This window comes from Anoplophora glabripennis, unplaced genomic scaffold, assembly GCF_000390285.2.
Source record: "Anoplophora glabripennis isolate ALB-LARVAE unplaced genomic scaffold, Agla_2.0 scaffold100, whole genome shotgun sequence".
NCBI classification, from domain to species: Eukaryota; Metazoa; Arthropoda; class Insecta; order Coleoptera; family Cerambycidae; genus Anoplophora; species Anoplophora glabripennis.
In genome coordinates, this window is record NW_019416223.1 from 1,205,050 (window position 1) to 1,223,889 (window position 18,840).

At 32.5% G+C, this 18,840-nt stretch overlaps 1 protein-coding gene across 1 annotated transcript in view; it reads left to right on the top strand.

Annotated features, from left to right (window-relative positions):
* The window catches only part of LOC108907793, a 140,277-nt gene that overhangs the window by 108,842 nt on the left and 12,595 nt on the right, over window positions 1–18,840 (top strand). The window contains exons 12-13 of the mRNA XM_023454480.1: window positions 9,362–9,523; window positions 14,752–14,996. Of these exons, the coding sequence (XP_023310248.1) occupies window positions 9,362–9,523; window positions 14,752–14,996 (407 nt within the window). The remainder of the gene's footprint in view (window positions 1–9,361; window positions 9,524–14,751; window positions 14,997–18,840) is intronic.

Here is an 18,840-nt window from a genome sequence, read left to right on the forward strand (position 1 = left end):
CCGCTTTAATTTATTTTCACTTCTGTGGGCGTCGCGGGGTTACAAGCTGAATTATATATAAAATTGAAGCTTATATCTTACTGAATCGGAAACCGAAGGTAATAAAAAAATAACGCGGGCAGAAGGGCAGTAAAATCAAAAAACGAGTTATGACCACGGGCGGATAATACAGCACATTGGCTATAATTCTATATAAAAATCAACTTATATTTTGTACAGCATATATTTTTTATTAATTTTTGAAAGTTGCTCTTAACGTTGAGTCTTATGGCAGAATAAATTTTTAAACTGGAATATCTCGCTTCGAACACGTCGAAAATCTTACTTAAATTCAACATTTTTTTAGTTCCCACGCCATTTACCGGAAAACGGAGGCCTTAATCGAAAAATTTTACTCTAGCAAAAAGTTTATTTCATCAATTTGAAAGACAACAGCGTTTAATTCAAAATTTTTGCTTCAATAATAAACAATATATGAATAAAAATACAAAATAAATCATTTTCGACCGGCCGGCGGACGGCTGGCTACTTCGCTTCCCCACTTCGCCAAAGTTGCATCTGTCTCACAATTCTTCATAGCTCCATCTCGTACTGTGTTACATTTTATTTTGATATTTCTTATCTTACCGGAATTTTATGTGAGCCTTTTTGTAGCGGTTTTCTTATGTGTTTATATTTTCAAAAATATAGTTTTTTGGGTGAATGCATATAACGAGTTCATTACCTAACCTGGGTAAAATTTTAATTTTTCACTTTTTAAAAAACTTAAACACAGTGGTTGGCGTTTAGTATTGTAAACAAGGATAATCTAAGTGAGAAATTTTACTTTAGTTAACTGTAGGGAATTCCAATTATAGATTTTTTATCAGAATTTAGCACTGTACGAAATGAAACGTTCTACAACTGATAGTAGAAGAAGACAGAACGAAATTGGCTTACATGTAAAATTCAAAACGCAAGAACGCAAAAAATGTATAATATGTAAAAAAATTGGAGGTATTATAATCGAATCAACGGATGAAACTTCCTTTACTTTTATGAATTCCACTAAGATTCGGAATGATATAAACAAAGAGGTAGATGAGGACATACAAAAAGTGTGATTGTTGATGGTAAAACTGGTAAAATTGTTTGGCATAAAATGTGTTATATTGCCTATACGAACAAACAAAATATTGAAAGTTTAAGGAAAAGAGTGGAAAGACTGAAAGAGTACAGAGTAGCTGGTATTGAACCTCCACCACTTCCTGGTAGATCACTTCGTAAGGGTGGCTTTCACATAAATAAATGTGTATTTTGCTAGAAGCTATCTCCTGGGAAGAGATTATCCCAAGTTATGTCTAAAAATATAGAAACTAAAGTAAAAACATTGCATCGATCTCTTCAGAAGTTTTAGAAAGAATAGGCTCCAATGATTTAATAGCAATGGAGGTAAAATATCATGTGAATTGCCTAATGACAGAATAGAATAAAAAAATTGGGAAAACAATTGGGTAAACCACAAACACTTAAATGGAATTGGTACGGATGATTTTTCAGAAAATATGTTCGAGGATATTCAGATCATTATTATAAAACTATATTAAAAAATCATAATATTACGTCAGTAAACACTTTAAGAGGTTTGTTAGCATCGTCTTCAACAATTGCAAATCTGCTTCCGACTGAAGATACTTTGCGATTCCATTATTTGAGGACCTATTATCAGTCAATTGTTTAGAACTCTGTCCAAAATTGCTTTGTATTGCCGACTGTGGATAGAAAAATTGATAAAGACATTTGAACGTTCTTCATGTGGATGCAAAAAGGTAAGATAATAAGTAGCAACCATTTTTCTAGTAATAAAATTTAAATTTTCCTTAGATTGTGGAAGCAAGGTTTGCATTTACAAGAAAAGTAATATGGGTTGAATTTGGTCCTGTAAAAACATGGCTCAAAATCTTGCAAAAAGTTCGATGAGAAACGTGACTTGGATAAATAGTGTTTTTTATCTGTTAGTCATGTTCCTAATTGTTAATAAAAAGGACCTTTTTTATATATGTATTTTATATACAGGGTCTCCGGTTCATGTTTCAAAAAAAACTTGTGTGCAAGTTCCTCATGGGAAAATAATAGGAGTAGTTCATGTGAGTTTACAGAACCGTTTAGAAATGTAATAAATATTGTCTTTTAACATATTTTTTTTTCTATTGTAGATACCCCTGCAATTACCTGTATTGGCGACACTTCTTTTCAGAAAGAAACAGCTTGCACATTATTATTGTTAACGCACAGTAGATATTTATTCGTCTACAAATTTTGATATTTTTATCTTTAGCCGATTTAAAGATAATTAAGAAAAACCATTCGGAAAGTAACAACTTCAACACACTGTATCTCGAAAACAGGGCGTCTAAGAAAAAAACTTTACATGAACTATCCTTATTGTTTTTCCATGAGGAACTTGCACACAAGTTGAACATGAACGGGACACCCTGTATATATTTATTAACTTTTAAATCTAATTATTAAAATATCGTATTTTAAATCTGTAGAAGTGAGACATGATTTATTTTACTAATTTTGCATATATTTTTAAAATTTGTATGTAGTAGGGTTATCACTACTGACTCGTACGTATCGAAGTAATACGAAATGGAGCTATGGAGATTTGTGAGACAGATGCGATTGTGGCGGAGTGGGGACGCGAAGCAGCCAGCCGTCCGCCGGCCGTTCGAAAAATGACTTGTTCTGTATTTTTATTCATATCTTGTTTATTATTGAAGCAAAAATTCTGAATTATACGCTGTTGTCTTTCAAATTGGTGACAGAAACTTTTTGCAAGAGTAAAATTTTTCAATTAAAGCCTCCGTTTTCCGGTAAATAGCGTGGGAACTAAAAAAATGTTGAATTTCAGTAAGATTTTCGACGTGTTCGAACCGAGATATTCAAGTTTAAAAATTTATTCTGCCATAAGACTCAACGTTAAGAGCAACTTTCAAAAATTGATAAAAAATATATGCTGTACAAAATATAAGTTGATTTTTATATAGAATTATAGCCAATATACTGTATTATCCGCCCGTGGTGATAACTCGTTTTTTGATTTTACTGCCCTTCTGCCCGCGTTATTTTTTTATTACCTTCGGATTCTAATTCAGTAAGATATAAGCTTCAATTTTATGCATAATTCAGCTTGTAACCCCGCGACGCCCACAGAATTGATTTTTAAGCATATTTAACGCTGCCGGGCACTCTACTATTATGGAAGGTAACAAGGTATTCACCGCTAGTACTCACAATCAGTGGAGAAGGGGAGGTTCACTGTATAAAGATTGTTTTGGGCGCCATGCCAGGCAAATTTACCTCAACGAATACCGACATCGATTAACCCCCAAATCTATCAAACGGAGTTAATAAACAATAATACGGTGTAAATACAAATAAATATTTATTGAAGGCAAGTTTACTCGAGCACGACTCACACGACAAATTCCTCACTCCGTATCACCTCGTTTCTTTTTTGCTACGCGCTTATCTTGGTTAAACTATTCTAACATCAATACTATATTTCATAAAGAAATATATAGGGTTATCCAAAAGTCCTGGTACGGCAGAAAAACTTTTGAAGAACGCATTTTGGGAAAAAATGTTTCAGACAAAAGTGTAAGGATTTTCCTGGCCATCTGATGGTGACCTTGGATTTGACCTTGACTTTGACGTTCATGGTTATTTGAAGGTCAAGTTAAGTTTTTTAAATGGGAACCCCTATTTTTTATTGCGGATTTGGAAAGAGCAAGGTCATTGTCAAAGTTATGGTCATATTTGGACGTAAAATTACCTGCTTTTTCCTAATACACAATAAAAAATTGGGGTTTCCATTTAAAAAACTTAACTTGACCTTCAAATGACCTTGAAGGTCAAAGTCAAGGTCAAATTCAAGGTCACCATCAGATAGCCAGGGGAAAAATCCTTATACTTTTGTCTGAAATGCCTTTCTTCTGCCGTACCGGGACTTTTGGATAACCCTGTATACAAGGTGTATTTTAGGAAATTTCCGAGAATCCAAAATTTAACGTAACAATAGAGATATTAAATTTTCGAAATCGAGAGAGATGCATTAACAAATTTGGACAGGACATAGCTATTACAATGCGAATCATCGCCTTATGGTTAAAAATGTCGTCACCGCCGTTCTTGGTGCTGACAATTCGTAAAAATAATGACAATAGTTTACGTAATGTGCCTGTTACCAATGGTGGCTCACTATATTAAACAAAGTACAATAAAAAAAATGTGTTTTTTTACTTTACATCACTTTTACATATGATGATTCTTCTTTGATAAGATATTCATTGAAATAAATTCTTGTAACTATTTCTTTAATATTTAGTCAACTTTTAATCATTCCCATCAGAACATTGCAAATTACCTAACCTACAATTACGTGATATTGCCCTATTCCACTTTTCATCGGCTTTATAACGTTCCATCAGCTTTAAGTTAAAATAGAAGAGGAAATCAGCGAATAATTTCAAGCTAGATGAGATGCTGCTATTGTTCAATAATGTTTGAATTGTAAGAACATCCCTTTGAATTGAAGCTGAATCTATTTGAGAATATTCAAAGATATCCACTTCTAAATGAACTGTGCTCGTCCTGTATTCACCTAATACTAAAATTGTTTGATCCTCTCATCTTAACTAAATGGCGAGAATGAATATAAAAGGCGAACTGAAGCCGGGCAAATGAAAAATAAATATAAGAACAGCCGAGAGGGTAGAATTATGCGAGAAACGATTAAAAGAGAGGAATAAATTGAGTTAGTGAAAAATTGCTATTCAGAATTTGAATGTTCACACAAGTTTGTATAACCTAGCAGTTAAGCAAAGGTAATTTGGTCGGAATTAAAGATATACTAAAATGAATTTAAATTGCCAATTTTGGTTGGCGTTTCGCTTGAATTAAAAATAAATGTTTAGGTTAAATCAATATATGGGTTAATCGTTTGATCGACAGTTCTACAAAATGTATACGGTGTGTTTCCGAAATAAGTACGTAAAGGTGACAGAGGGCGACATGTTCATTATTTTTAACTATTGCAATAAGTTGTGCTAGATTGGCATATTTTGACTCCAGGAACCTCCCATTATAGTATGACCCATCCGTTCCAAAACACCCTGTACTTATTAGAACTCTTTTCTTTTTGTGAATGTAGAATCGAGTGATGAAGTTCAGCAGGCTAATTATGGGTGGCCCTGTATGAGAACCGTTTAAATTTTCGTTCGTCACACAACATTAAACTGAATTATACACTAACAACCACACACCAGACAATGGTAACCAGCTGAAACAATGAAATCAGATTATAAATAAGAACGTAGGGCACAATCTGGTCCTGGTTCTAACAATGGAATGACATATTTGTTGCGAGATAACGACTACGGCATTGTTGCTGTGGTAAGTAACCCACTGTGTTGAATAACGTCCGTCCAAAAAGAAGTGGAAATAACGAATAGCAGTACACGATTTTCTCAATGGGAAACGTTTTAGGTGTGAATACAGAAAATAATTTGAACAAAAATTATCCTATGTTTCTCCTCGTTTATGGAAAACAAAATTAAAGTTCACAGACTCTTCATGCATCCAAAACGAGTTTTATTTAAACTGGTTTTGGTGTACATTTTATTCTTTTAAACTGTGATTTAGGTAAGTTTCGTTTTTATAATTAAAAATCGCTTGTTCTTCGCTATAAAGTAAAATTTGGTTTCGAAAAAATCTTATCAATTGAATAGAATACATGTTCTATAGAATATGTCGAAATCCAGCTAGTTTTAAGAGGTTAATAGTCACTGGAAGCAGAACGAAAGTCAATAATAATCAGAGACAGAATTAAACGTCGATGGCTGGAGATCATAGTCTGCAAGTTGCTGACCAGACGCCAAAGGCCAATGATGGTAAGCCAAAGGTCAATGATCGCAAGCGAAAGGTCAATGACCACAAGCCATAAATCAATGACCGCAGACCAAAGATTGCAGACGGAATATAAAGGTAAGATGTCAACGGTCAACGACTGAATATCAATTTATCAATAACCGGATGTCAGAGGGCAATGATCTGAGGTTAGGGATCAATGACCTGAGACAAAGACCAGCGACCTAAAACCAAAGGTCAAAGACCAAAATTTGTTAAATAAGTTTTAGGATCGTTCAGGGGTTTGATTGTTGAAAACGGGAGAATTAGTTCATTAGAGAAAATTACGTCATTTTCTCTTGACACACAGATAATGTGATTTTTGAAATTTTCTTGTGGAATATTTTCTCTAGATATCAAGATAAATAATTCCACAGGGTTTTGTCGGGGGAATTGGCGTTTTCTCCGAATAGTTTGAATCCAAATGTCATCTCATGCTCATGCGCGAAAAGTCACTTCATTCAATCGCTGTTCGAAGGTGCGTAGTAATCATTTGAAATTTGAAATTTGTAATGGATCTAAATAATTTATTATTAAATCTAAATATAATTAATAATTTGCATGCTGCAGAAATTGTAAACCATCCGCGACAACATTAATTAAACCATTTAAAGTTTCAGCAATATCTGACCACTGTTCTTGGGCCTTTTTGTGAGTAAAAGTAGAAGAAAACTTTCATTTTAAAAAGTTCTTCGTTGTTTCTAAGCATATTAATTTCTTTTTTGCGCTTTCGACGTGAACGAACGCTTCATCATAATTATAATAATATTAAATTTTTTGTGTTTTCAAATATACTTCTATTCAAATTGAAGTTATATTAAATTACTACGAATATCATGGAGATGTCTATAGTAGGATCGTATACGATGCAAAGTAGAGCAAAAAATTGTCGGCCTTTTATCAAAGGAAAATCGTGTCATGATTTTTAGGAGGCGTAAGATAAATCATTTCAAATTTAAAATGAAATTCAATGTAAAATCTGAAATACAGCTGCATACGCACTGTGTTCTGGTAGTAGCTGTAGTCGCCCAGGTGCATCGAGTGTACGAACTGGTCGGTTATACGTCAAATACTAACCTGGCGAGCTTTGCTGTCACTTAGAGAGCGCTTCCAAAAAACAAGTAAACAACAGTGGCGCGTACAGAGGTAAAATGTAGTACATATGTGGAATTTAGGAAACAAATTGGATTTATAATAAATTACATTTAAAATAAATAGTTTATGAGAATAAAGGTATTTTTGTAGCAACAAGGGTGCCAGACCTGAACTGATCCCCTCGAACCTTCATAATGTATAAAGAAATTATTCAATTTGTAAAACCCTTAAAGGAGTACTTCATTGGTTCCCTTGACAGGCAATGATTTATTACTTTGCATCGAAAATGATCGTACTATAGTCTCCCTGACGAATATAATGACATTTACAAAACTAACTTCAAAATCAAATCAAGTGACTAAACATCAGGGTCGCCAATAATGGCACTGAAATATTGAAGAAAATTCTGCCCGCTGATTGGTCAGTTGCAAATATATCCTCGACATACGGCATAAATTAAATTCTCTAGAGAATTGGATTCCTTCAACGTTCAAAAATAAGTGTTTAAGTTTTTAAGAGATTTTTTCTCTGGAGAATCAGTTCTCCTGTTTTCAAAAATCAAGCCCCAGGAAGCTGTACAGGGTGATTCACTACATTTTGACCCCCCCATTAACATTTTTGTTTTTAGAAAAATGTGAAATACGAAAGTTGCACGATTTTTTATGAATTTTTCTAAAATGATAATAGAAAAACAAATGAAGTCTAAACGAAATGGCCGCGGATGTTAATTTAAATGTATATTTTTACTTATTTGGATAGCACGTTCCCTGTCGAGCATAGTCATACGGGGTTTGTTGGGTCCATCTCTAACAATAAGAAAGATACTATTAAATAACGAAAAGAAGGTTTTTTATTAAGAAAATATGATTCTTGTAATTTAGACATCTTTCAGGCATTTCTGCCTTTTTCCAATTTCCAAAATATATTACAACTAAATCTGTAAATCCTTATATAATGGAAAAAAGGCAGAAACCCCTGAAAGAGGTCTAACAATTACAAGATGTCTTATTTTCTTAATAAAAATCCTTCTTTTCGTTTTTTAATAGTATCTTGCTTATTGTTACAGATAGACCCAACAAACCCCATATGACTATGATCCACAGGGAACGTTCTATCCAAATATGTAAAAATATACAGCGTGTTCCATTTAAATTAACAAAGTTAAAATCCGCGGCCATTTTGTTTGCCTTTCATTTGTTTTTCTATCTTGTTCGAAAAGTTCATAAAAAAATCGTGTAACTTTCGTATTTACTTTTAAAGCTAAATAGCTTTAAATACCAATGAAATGGATCCAAACAACATTAGAACACATCAAAATACTTCAGAAATCCTACAGGTGTCGCAGGTCAAACATCAAAAGTCGATAACTATGGTCAAAGTTCAGAGATCATGTCCAAAAGCCAAAATCAAAGGTCAATGGTTTGAGATCATACTTTAAAAGTCGCTGACCAGATATCAGAAGTTAATGAAGGCAAGTCAATGCAATGACCGCAAAAAAAAGGTTAATGACCGCAACTAAAAGGCCAATGACCGGAACTAAAAGGCCAATGACCGCAAACAAAAGGTCAATGACAGGAAATCGAAGGTATCAACAGTACATCAACATATTGAGATGATTAGTGGTTTTTCGAAGGATGTGGAGGTGTTTTGTTATATTTTTAAGTATTTCGAATGTTTTAAAGTATTTCAGTGTTCGAGGGTTTACTCATAGTGAATTTAGTTGTACTTCATTCGGATTATCTCTGATCATATTAACTGTTACTAAAAATGGTGAAGGCGCTGGTTGGATGTTTAGTTCGTATTTGTATAGAATCAAAATATATAGCAATTAATATGATATTTGGATTTCGTTGATCTTGTGAAAGCTAATAACTGATTATATAGAAAGTATGTTGAATAAACAGAATAGATAATATATTGGTTTAAAATATTTTTTATCAAAAAATATATTTACATAAAAAAAAATTTTATACGAAACATAAATAGCAGTTTTGTTTGTTACAGAAATTCCTGCATATTTGCAACTGAAAGTTCTACATACAAATTGTACAATTTTCTTTAGACACATCATGAAATCCTTATTTTTAAGTTTAAGGTATCCCCAATCAATAATCGACTAATATAATACAGTAATCTAACTCTTATATCTTTATTTATTCGCTGTACCAGCCACAGTGCAATATTCCTAACGTAGTTCCCCGACGAGATGATCTTTCCCAAGCAGAAACACTTGCCTTGATAGTTTTTCAATCCCATGACGTTATTTTCTAGATCATCACTTCGAGAACCAGTAAAATAAAAATCCAATTTCCAGGCAAACTGCGAGTCCAGTCCCCGAGTTATAATCCCGGGATCCAATAAGTACCTCTACGTAAAGATCAGCGGTGGGATAATGAAACATTCAAGCAGACTTGGAAACGGCACGTCTAGAACCATCTCGACCGGCTTACGATGCGAGACCGCCAATCGAATTAGGGTGAGTTTACTGCCCTTATACACTCGCAAAAAATGCAAGGGAGAGATTGCTTCTTAAGTATAAACTGAGAGCGACGATAGTAAAAAAAATGCAAGGTCCGTACCCTTAAAATTTAAAATTTTTATGAAAATTTCACAATAGTGTTTTTCAGCCAATTAAAGGCCTGCATTTTGTAGCATTACTATAGCAACTAAGAAAATTTCCGGAAATTTTTCTCTTCCTTGGGGTAAGGAGCATGAAATTACACTGGAAATTTTTTGACATTTATAAATAAAATGACATTTATATTTAACTTCAAATTTATTCTATCATAATTTAATAAGTACAAATCATCTATAAATAATTATTTACCAAGTATGTACTTTTAGTAGTTTTAATTAAAGCGTCCAAATGTTGCTGAAATTCCTCAGCCACGTCTTCTTTTCTTAATGGGGAATAAACAAGCACGCATTCACTAAAATTTATAAAATGTCTATGTTTCAAAAAATAAATGTAGTACTTTGAAACAATCTTATTCTGCTGTGATCCACGAAGAGCTCCATATTTCTTATACACAAGAAGCAAATGATTTTTAATAATCCCAAACAAGTTTGGCGAATAAATTTCTGGCCCGCATTCTTGTAATAAATACATTAAAAATTTTAGGTTCCGATGATACATTTTAATTTCACTAACTTTTTTCGCAAAACTTGCATAAAACGTATTTCTCAAACCGCTCCATTTTTCAATTGTACAACACAACGATTTTAAAGAAAATGGTCAAATAACGTCAAAAGTCACGATTACCTTGTTTGACATGGATTCCATGGCCTTCTTAATAATATATACATATGAATTTTATTGATATTACATAGTGCTTAAGGTTCTTTGTAAGAAAATATATTTCTACCAACTTTAGTAAAATGAGTATGTGGAAAACTGAGGGATTGATCTACTATCGACTTATTTTTTATTATTTTGCTTAACTAAAGTCGGTTAGTTGTATTTTATTTAACCTAATGTTATATGTATGTAAGTTACTTTGATTATATATACTGCTTCAAGTTTTTTTGCAATAAAATATATTTTTACCAACTTTAGTACACTAAATTTTTAGAAAACTGAAAGATTGAACTACTATCAACTTATTTTTTATTATTTTGTGTAACTAAAGTTCACCACTTATACTTTATTTAACTTAATAAAATATGCATGCGAGTTTCATTGATATAACATAGTGCTTCAATTTCTTTGTAAGAAAATATTATTTCAACTTACTTTAGTAAAATGAATTTTTAGAAAACTGAGAATCTGAACTACTATAGATTTGTCTTTTATTATTCTGTGTTACTAAAGTTCGTTACTTACATATATTTAACTTAATAATATAAGCATATGAATTGTATTATCATTACATAATACTTGAGGTTCTTTGTAAGAAAATATATTTTTACCAAATTTAGTACACTAAATTTGTAGAAAACTGAAAGATTGAACTACGATCAACTTATCTTTTATTATTTTGTATAACTAAAGTTCGCTACTTATATTTTATTAAATTTAACCTAATAATATATGCATGTGAATTTCATTGATACTACATACTGCTTAAGGTTTTTTGTAAGAAAATATTTTTCTACCAACTTTAGTAAAATGAGTTTCTAGGAAACTGAGAGGCAAAGCCACCACCGACTTATATTTTATTATTTTGTTTAATTAAAGTCGTGTAATTGCATTTTATTAAACCTAATATAATGTATGTGAAATTCATCGATACTAGGTTCGAGTTTCTTGTAAGAAAACATGTTTCTACCAACTTTAGTAAAATTAATTTGTAGAAAACGGAAAGATTGAGCTATTATTGACTTATTGTTTGTTATTTTGTGTAACTAAAGTCGTTTAATTGTATTTTGTTTCGAGTTCCTTGTAAGAAATTATATTTCCACCAACGTTAGTGGAATGAAGTTGATCAAGAATAATTGATCATATATTATAATAAGATTTGAACTACCACCAACTGCCTTATACTTATTTTGCACAACCAAATTTGGTAGTTTGTGTATTATTTAACATAATCTTAACTGATGTTAGAATAGAAATTTAGAACAAATTTAGAAATATGACCGTCGAGATTGATATCTAAATACCTTATTTTCATAAATGTAAAGAAAATAATTGTATCACCTGTTTAAAATAGGTATATTACGCACTAAAGAACAATATTAATTATTATTACTGTTATTTTGATCAATACTACTATAATTATTATTTGTAACATTAAATGTACAGTTATTATAAGTTATAACTGATGATTGATTTGCATCTGACTGCATCATTTTTGATACTGAAACATTGGTACAGCTGCCTTTTGAATTACACCGCATAGCTTCAACAATTTCTTTATGATGTCCTTCATCAATCTGTAAATAAGGTTTTATCGATTGACGGCTACTGTGGCCTGTAATTTTGATCAACTGCTGTTCCCCAATTCCTTTTTTCGCCAAATTGGATACTGCAGTTGCTCTCGCTGAATGATTCGTAATTTTCACTTTTTTTGTGCCAACACCAATTTTCTGTGCAGCCGATTTAAACCATGTGAAAATCGTGTTCTTCCCCACTGGACAATTCTTGTACCATCCCTTTGAATTCCTCTGATCCCAAAACGGATTAGGAGTTAAAAACAAACGATTGGTCTCTATAGAGTTACCTCGTTTTTCCATCATCTTCCTAAAAAGACGAACAGGACATATGGTTGGATTATTTATGTTTGTGATTAGCCACTTGCTATCAGCTAACTTTCTTGAACCGCCTTGTGTTGTCTTCGAAAAAATCGGATTATACTCTATGCGACCAGTAAATTTGCCGAAATTATCAGTTTCTTCAACAAAGTATTCAATATTTGCTACTGCACCTTCTCTGCCCCTCCAGGCTGACTCATGGGAAGCAATATGAAAAAACTTTCGCTGAAGACCTTCTGGACAATCTTCATCCCAGAGTTCTACAATCTTCATATATTCAGCATCACTTAAGGCCAAGGCACTAAGCTTTCGTTTTGTTGGATCTTTTTGTAGTTTTCTACGTTTAGCATCACGTGCTGCTCTTGCATTTTTAAAGGTTATGTCAGAAAATGGATCAAATTTAACTTTAAATTCTTCGTAATACATCTCCTATAGTTGTTTGGCAGTTGAATTCCACATTACTTTTACAACACTTTCTTTGTACTCCTCTGAATTTTTTTTTCTCATATTAAATGAATAATCTTCTAGAATACTTGCCAGTTCTTCAACAGGTAGCTTTTCCTGTATAAGATTTTTCATTGCAAAATTCTAGAAACTGCTTGCAAATGCTTATCTTTGATTTTTTGGTATTATCTGGCATCAGATGTTGAATTTCTTTTTTTATGTCCTGGTTTTCTTCTCCAAAACGAGACATTTTTCGTAAAAAAATACAAAACTTTTCACTTTGACACCGTGCATATAAAATGACATTTGTTATCCTTTTTGAATTAACATACAAAGCCTACTGTCTCTTCAAAACAATCAAAAAATTTTTTAACACTTCATTGTGAAATTTTCTTACCGAATACCACTCTAGCTTCAATTAAAAACTGGAAATTTTTTCTTGCACACGAATATTTTTTAGAAAATTCGTGTGCTCGGAAAAATTTCCAGTAATAATTGAAGCTCTAGTGGTATTATAAGTGAAAATTTACCACTGTACAATTTTTTTTCTATTGTTGATCATTTGTTTTTTTTTACAATTTATTGTTTGTTAGTTAGTATGTGGTGTGAATAAAGCCATTATAACAATATTTTAATAGAATGTTTTATCTCTGATTTAAATAAATATTGAAATCCCGAAAACAAGTAAATATTGGGAAAAACTTTATAGTTATTACAAAAATTACTAAAAATTTAACGATCTTTCAAATGAACCGCATTTACACGATCCATGAATCAAACAATTTGTTAATATCGCCACGCCATCTATATAGAAACTTTTGAACTAACAATTTTAACTGCAATTTGAACCTATTCGAGGGACCTAACAACCCCACTTTCCGTAACTAAAATAAATAGCTTCATTTCGGAGATATTGGCAACGGGAGTGTTAAATGGCACACCCTGTATGTCTGACGGTTCTGCTGACGAACGATTTTGTCTATTTACTAGATATTTCCAGTGTAATTCAATGCTCTTTGGGACATTTGTCCGCAGAATAGTTGTTTTCCCCAATATAATTGATTAAATATTATCATTTTTTATTAATTTTGAGAGTTGTTGAAAAAAAATTCTGATTTTTTTGTACATTTAATTAACAATGATGGATACTTTCCAAAAATTTAAAGATATAGGGTGATTCAGTACTTATCCAAAAAAAATTCTGGATGTACAGGGGACCCTCACAAATACAATTTTGTAAAGAAAAAATCAAAAAGGGCAGTTCGAAAACGATTTAAAAATACACTTCTGCACGGCACTGGAAACTGGTCCACTGTAGAACCTGACCTCGCGCAATGCGACCGGCATGGCGGTGTGATAAAAACGGACAAAAACTTCGCAAGGAAAGAAATATGTAAATAGAAGTTTATCGCACCTATTTTATATCGGCAAATTCAACTGCTTTTGCTTTTATTAATTAATAAAATTAATTTGTGTTTTTAAATAATAAAATCATTTGACATACCCGATGTTACAACAACAATTGTTCAAAATTTTATCCACCAACGTGTTAACACATTTGGATCCGTCTTACTCAGTTTCTATGAACTAACACAAATGTTGTCTTGCTTCACCATAACACAAATGCTACCATAAATTAAAACGATATCCATCAACTCCGAGTTGCTATACACGCAAACCATTTTTGACACTAACTACTAACAAACTATTATAAACACCACAGATAACAGGTAAATACTATCGCAACGACGATTGCAAAATCCGATTTCAGTATTCAAAGTCGCTGAGGCAACGTGGCTCTCCTCGCGCATTGTGAATGACGCTAGAGACTACAGTTGTTCAGCTATGTAGTGGTTGATTGTACTATAACTTCAATAATTTTTCTCTCGGAAACTATAAGGATTTTACAAACATTTTTTTTACGATATTGACTCCATTTCTCATGCCCAAACTTTTTTGGATAAGTTGTGAATCACCCTGTATATATGCTAATAACATTTTATTAACCTAAAATATAACAAGTCAGATTTTCATCCACAATAGACTGACTTGATTCCGTCCCTCCAGGTACACACCGCGCTGTACACGGCGATGATCTGCCCATCCGAGAGGACGTCCCGCCAGCACCTGGTGGAGGTGTTCTCCGAGGGGTGGAACGTGAAGAACAGCCCCGAGTACGCCATCGGCCAGATGGTCCTGGACAAGATTGAGATTGATCGGCTGGGCAAGGAGCTGCCGAGGACAATCGTCGTCGAGTTCTACGGCCGGGAAGCAGGGGAGTACTCCGTCATGTGGTTGGAGTTGTCGAGACGGTGAGTTATGGGTTCTATAATTAAGATTTACGGTGTCGGAGAGTCACAATTCGTATGAAAAAATTAGTGGATTCGATTTTTTTGCATAATCACCTCCGTGAGATGTCCCTGAATGAGGATCAAAATGTTACCGCCCGGTAACCTGGTCACAATTTTTTTAAACTAATTTTTTTTAAACAAATTGCAAAAATAACTTGTTTTGCTCCGGAAAAAGTTTTATTAGGTATTTCTGGGTATTCTAAACAAAATAGTTCCTATGTACTATGCTCCTAAAATCAACGGTTTCTGAGTTATAAACAATTTAATGTACGAAAAAATGCAAAAACGGCCATTTTCAAGACTCGAAAACAATAACAAAAAATCAAGTTTTTGATGTTACTAAATTTTAAAAGTAATCTTTAAACATCCCTTGACAAAATACCGAGGAGTTATTTTGTGTAATTACATTGCAATGCGTATTATTTCACCTATTAACAATATACATTTTGACTTGACGCTCGGGCACTCCACTCTGCGCCGACCTCGTGTATATATTCATCACCTCACTTTTTGATACATTTTAGCAATGCTGAATTTTTATTTATTAAAATTATTTTTTGTTTATTGATATTATAAATTTCTAAACAGTAACAATAATAACAATAACAATAATAATATATCTACTTTACTTAAATAATATCTAATTTTGAATTTACGAATATCGCAATGAAATTCCCGCGCCGCTATAGGTTAAATATTTTTTCTCGAACGTGTGGAATGGGTATAAACTTAGGAAATATTCCATGTACTTCTGATGTCTTTAAACTACACGTATTAAGAGCATAATTGCAAACGTATATTTGGAAAAATTCAATATAGGTACCTACTCTAAATACCAGACGTTGAATATCGAAAATTTCGGTTACAAACTAGATGAAAATGATGCAGTATTACCCATATTTATGTTTAATAATACCTGATCGAGTAATGTAAATGTTTGAAAACATGTAAAACTAAAGCATGTAGTTGTAGAAAAAATAATGTTACTTGTGTTACTTTATGTGGTTGTAATGCAGACGAATGTGAAAATTGTATCCTTAAATAAATATATTTATAAGTTTAAGACATTTTACTCTTTATTTTTTATTTATTTTAAAATATATGTCGAGATATATGAAAAAGTGAGGCGCTGACGGGGTCGGCGCACAGTGGAGTGCCCGAGCGGCGCGGCTCGCAAGTCAAAATGTATATTGTTAATAGGTAAAATAATACGCATTCAAATGTAATTACACCAAATCAGTCCTCCGTATTTTGTCAAGGTATGTTTAAAGATTACTTTTAAATTTTAGTAACATCAAAAACTTTATTTTTTGTTATTGTTTTTGAGTCTTGAAAATGACCGTTTTTGGATTTTTTCGTACTTTAAATTGTTTATGACTCGGAAACCGTTGATTTTAGGGGCATAGTGCATAGGAACTATTTTGTTTAGAATACCCCAAAATTCCGGCGCAAAACAAGTTATTTTTGCAATTTGTTTAAAAAAAATTAGTTTAAAAAAATTGTGACCAGGTTACCGGCCGGTAACATTTTGATCCTCATTCAGAGACGTCTCACGGAGGTGATTATGCAAAAAAATCGAATCCACTAATTTTCTCATACGAAGCCGCCGATTTCGCCTTGTCTATTATACAGGATAAATCTTAAACGCGTACACAAGGGCTCTTTGATATACAGGGCGTTGCAAAATGTTATTCAGAAAAATCTAGAGCAGATTCTACATTCAAAAATAAAAAAATTCCCATAAATGTAGATCCGCAAATGCTTCGTTTTCGAAATAGAGGGAGTCAAAAAAAGTTCATTATTTTTTTTATATTATCCTAACCGAGAAGTTGTTAATTATTGCTATCGATATGTTATTGGTAATGTTAATAAAGTTAGTTTATTGTTAATACTTTCTTGTAAATTTGGACAATTACGTTTTAATACAAATTTAGGTACAGGGTGATTCACTATATATTGACGCCCCCCCCCCCCATTACCAGTCACTGTCACGGCCTATAAAATTGTCCACGAGTAATTAGGCCCCTCACGGCCTATTTAGTGACACTTAGTTAGAATGCCTATACGCATTATAGACCATATCAATGTCCGATATGACAAAATAAGATATAACTAAATCTGTAAATCCTTACGCAATTGGAAAAAAGGCAGAAATGCCTGAAAGAGGTCTAACAATTATAAAATTATCTTATTTTCTTCATAAAAAACCTTCTTTTCTTTTTTTAATAGTATCTCGCTTATTGTTAGAGATGAACCAAACAAACCCTATATGACTATGCTCGACAGGAAACGTTCTATCCAAATATGTAAAAATATACAGGGTGTTCCATTTAAATTAACAAAGTCAACATCCGAGGTCATTTTTTTGGACTTCATTTGTTTTTCTGCTATCATTTTTAAAAACTTCATAAAAAATCGTGTAACTTTCGTATTTCACATTTTTTAATAGCTAAAAAGAAAAAAGTTAATGGAGGGTCAAAATATAGTGAATCACCTTGTACATTGCAGTCAAGTTACAAGAGTTTGATACTAAATGGTTAATGTTTATTTAAAAATTATTTGCATGATTTTAAAAATCTTCAATAGCTCGAAAGCCGCTCGCTAAATAACAAATGTGCAAGGGGGCCTTTTTGCTCTAATATAAATGAAGTTCCTAAAAATAAAGTAAAAACCAGTAGAGAAACCAGTGGCGTAGATTTTCTGGTAAAAAATCAATAGGTACTCCCCCATATCAACGCCCCTGATGAGTGTGAAATGCAATCGCTTACACCAAATTATAACCTACATATCATAAATTTATTAACCCAAATTTAAACGATTTCCAATGAAAAATTTAGAAATTATCAATAAATGTCAGATTTTTTAAATTTTTAAAAAAGAAGCATTTGCGGACCTACGTTTATAGGAACTTTTTCGTATTTTTGGATGTAGAATTCTCTGAACATTTTGCAACACCCTGTATAAACTAATGCACGGAATTTAAAAGTCGCGACCCCTCAAAGAGAGGGGTGAAAAGCACCTTTTCGGTTGTAAGTTTCAATAATTGCTTTGAAGTATCAAATCGAAATTTTCGAGACCTTTTAAGAGTACCTACTCTTCTATTAAATTTGGATGTAAAATTAACGAACCCCTTTGGGGCCAGATAGGGGGGGGGGGCAGATTTTTCATCCCCCCGCATTTTTTTATTTTTTTTTGCAGGAATCATCTACATAAAATGAATTCTAATAGTTCTACATAAAAAAGGGTCCTTACAAGTAATAGATTAATAACAGCAACACATAAAAATTTTTTTCATATACCGTTTAACAGAATATTTGTGTATTTTGACCCACTGAAAACGATCGAACCATCAGAAATGTTCCATCACGTCGAAATTCCGATTTCTTGTAAAAATGGTTAAGATCTTAAAAATTCATCATTGAGTAGTTATAGGCATTTTAATAATGCTCAAGATTGGTTAAGAATGGCTGTAATGGCAACAGATTAAAATAGATTACCAGTTCAAGGAATTTTACAATACTTTTTATTACAGTAAGGAATAATAAAAAGTTTTTATTTTGACCCTATTAACACGTCTGTGTAATTTCAGAATCTTATCTATTTTAACAACTAATCGAGATTTTCATTGATTTTGAGCAGTTCTTTGAGGTTAGGGAAAAATTCAGACCTGATGGGAGTATTTCTGATGGCTCTATCGTCTTCAGTGGTCATCATACCCTGTTGAAAAGCATAAGAAAGAAAATTGTGTAACATATTATAATATATTCCTGGATTCGTAATTAAAAAGGTTGTTTCGTACAACTAA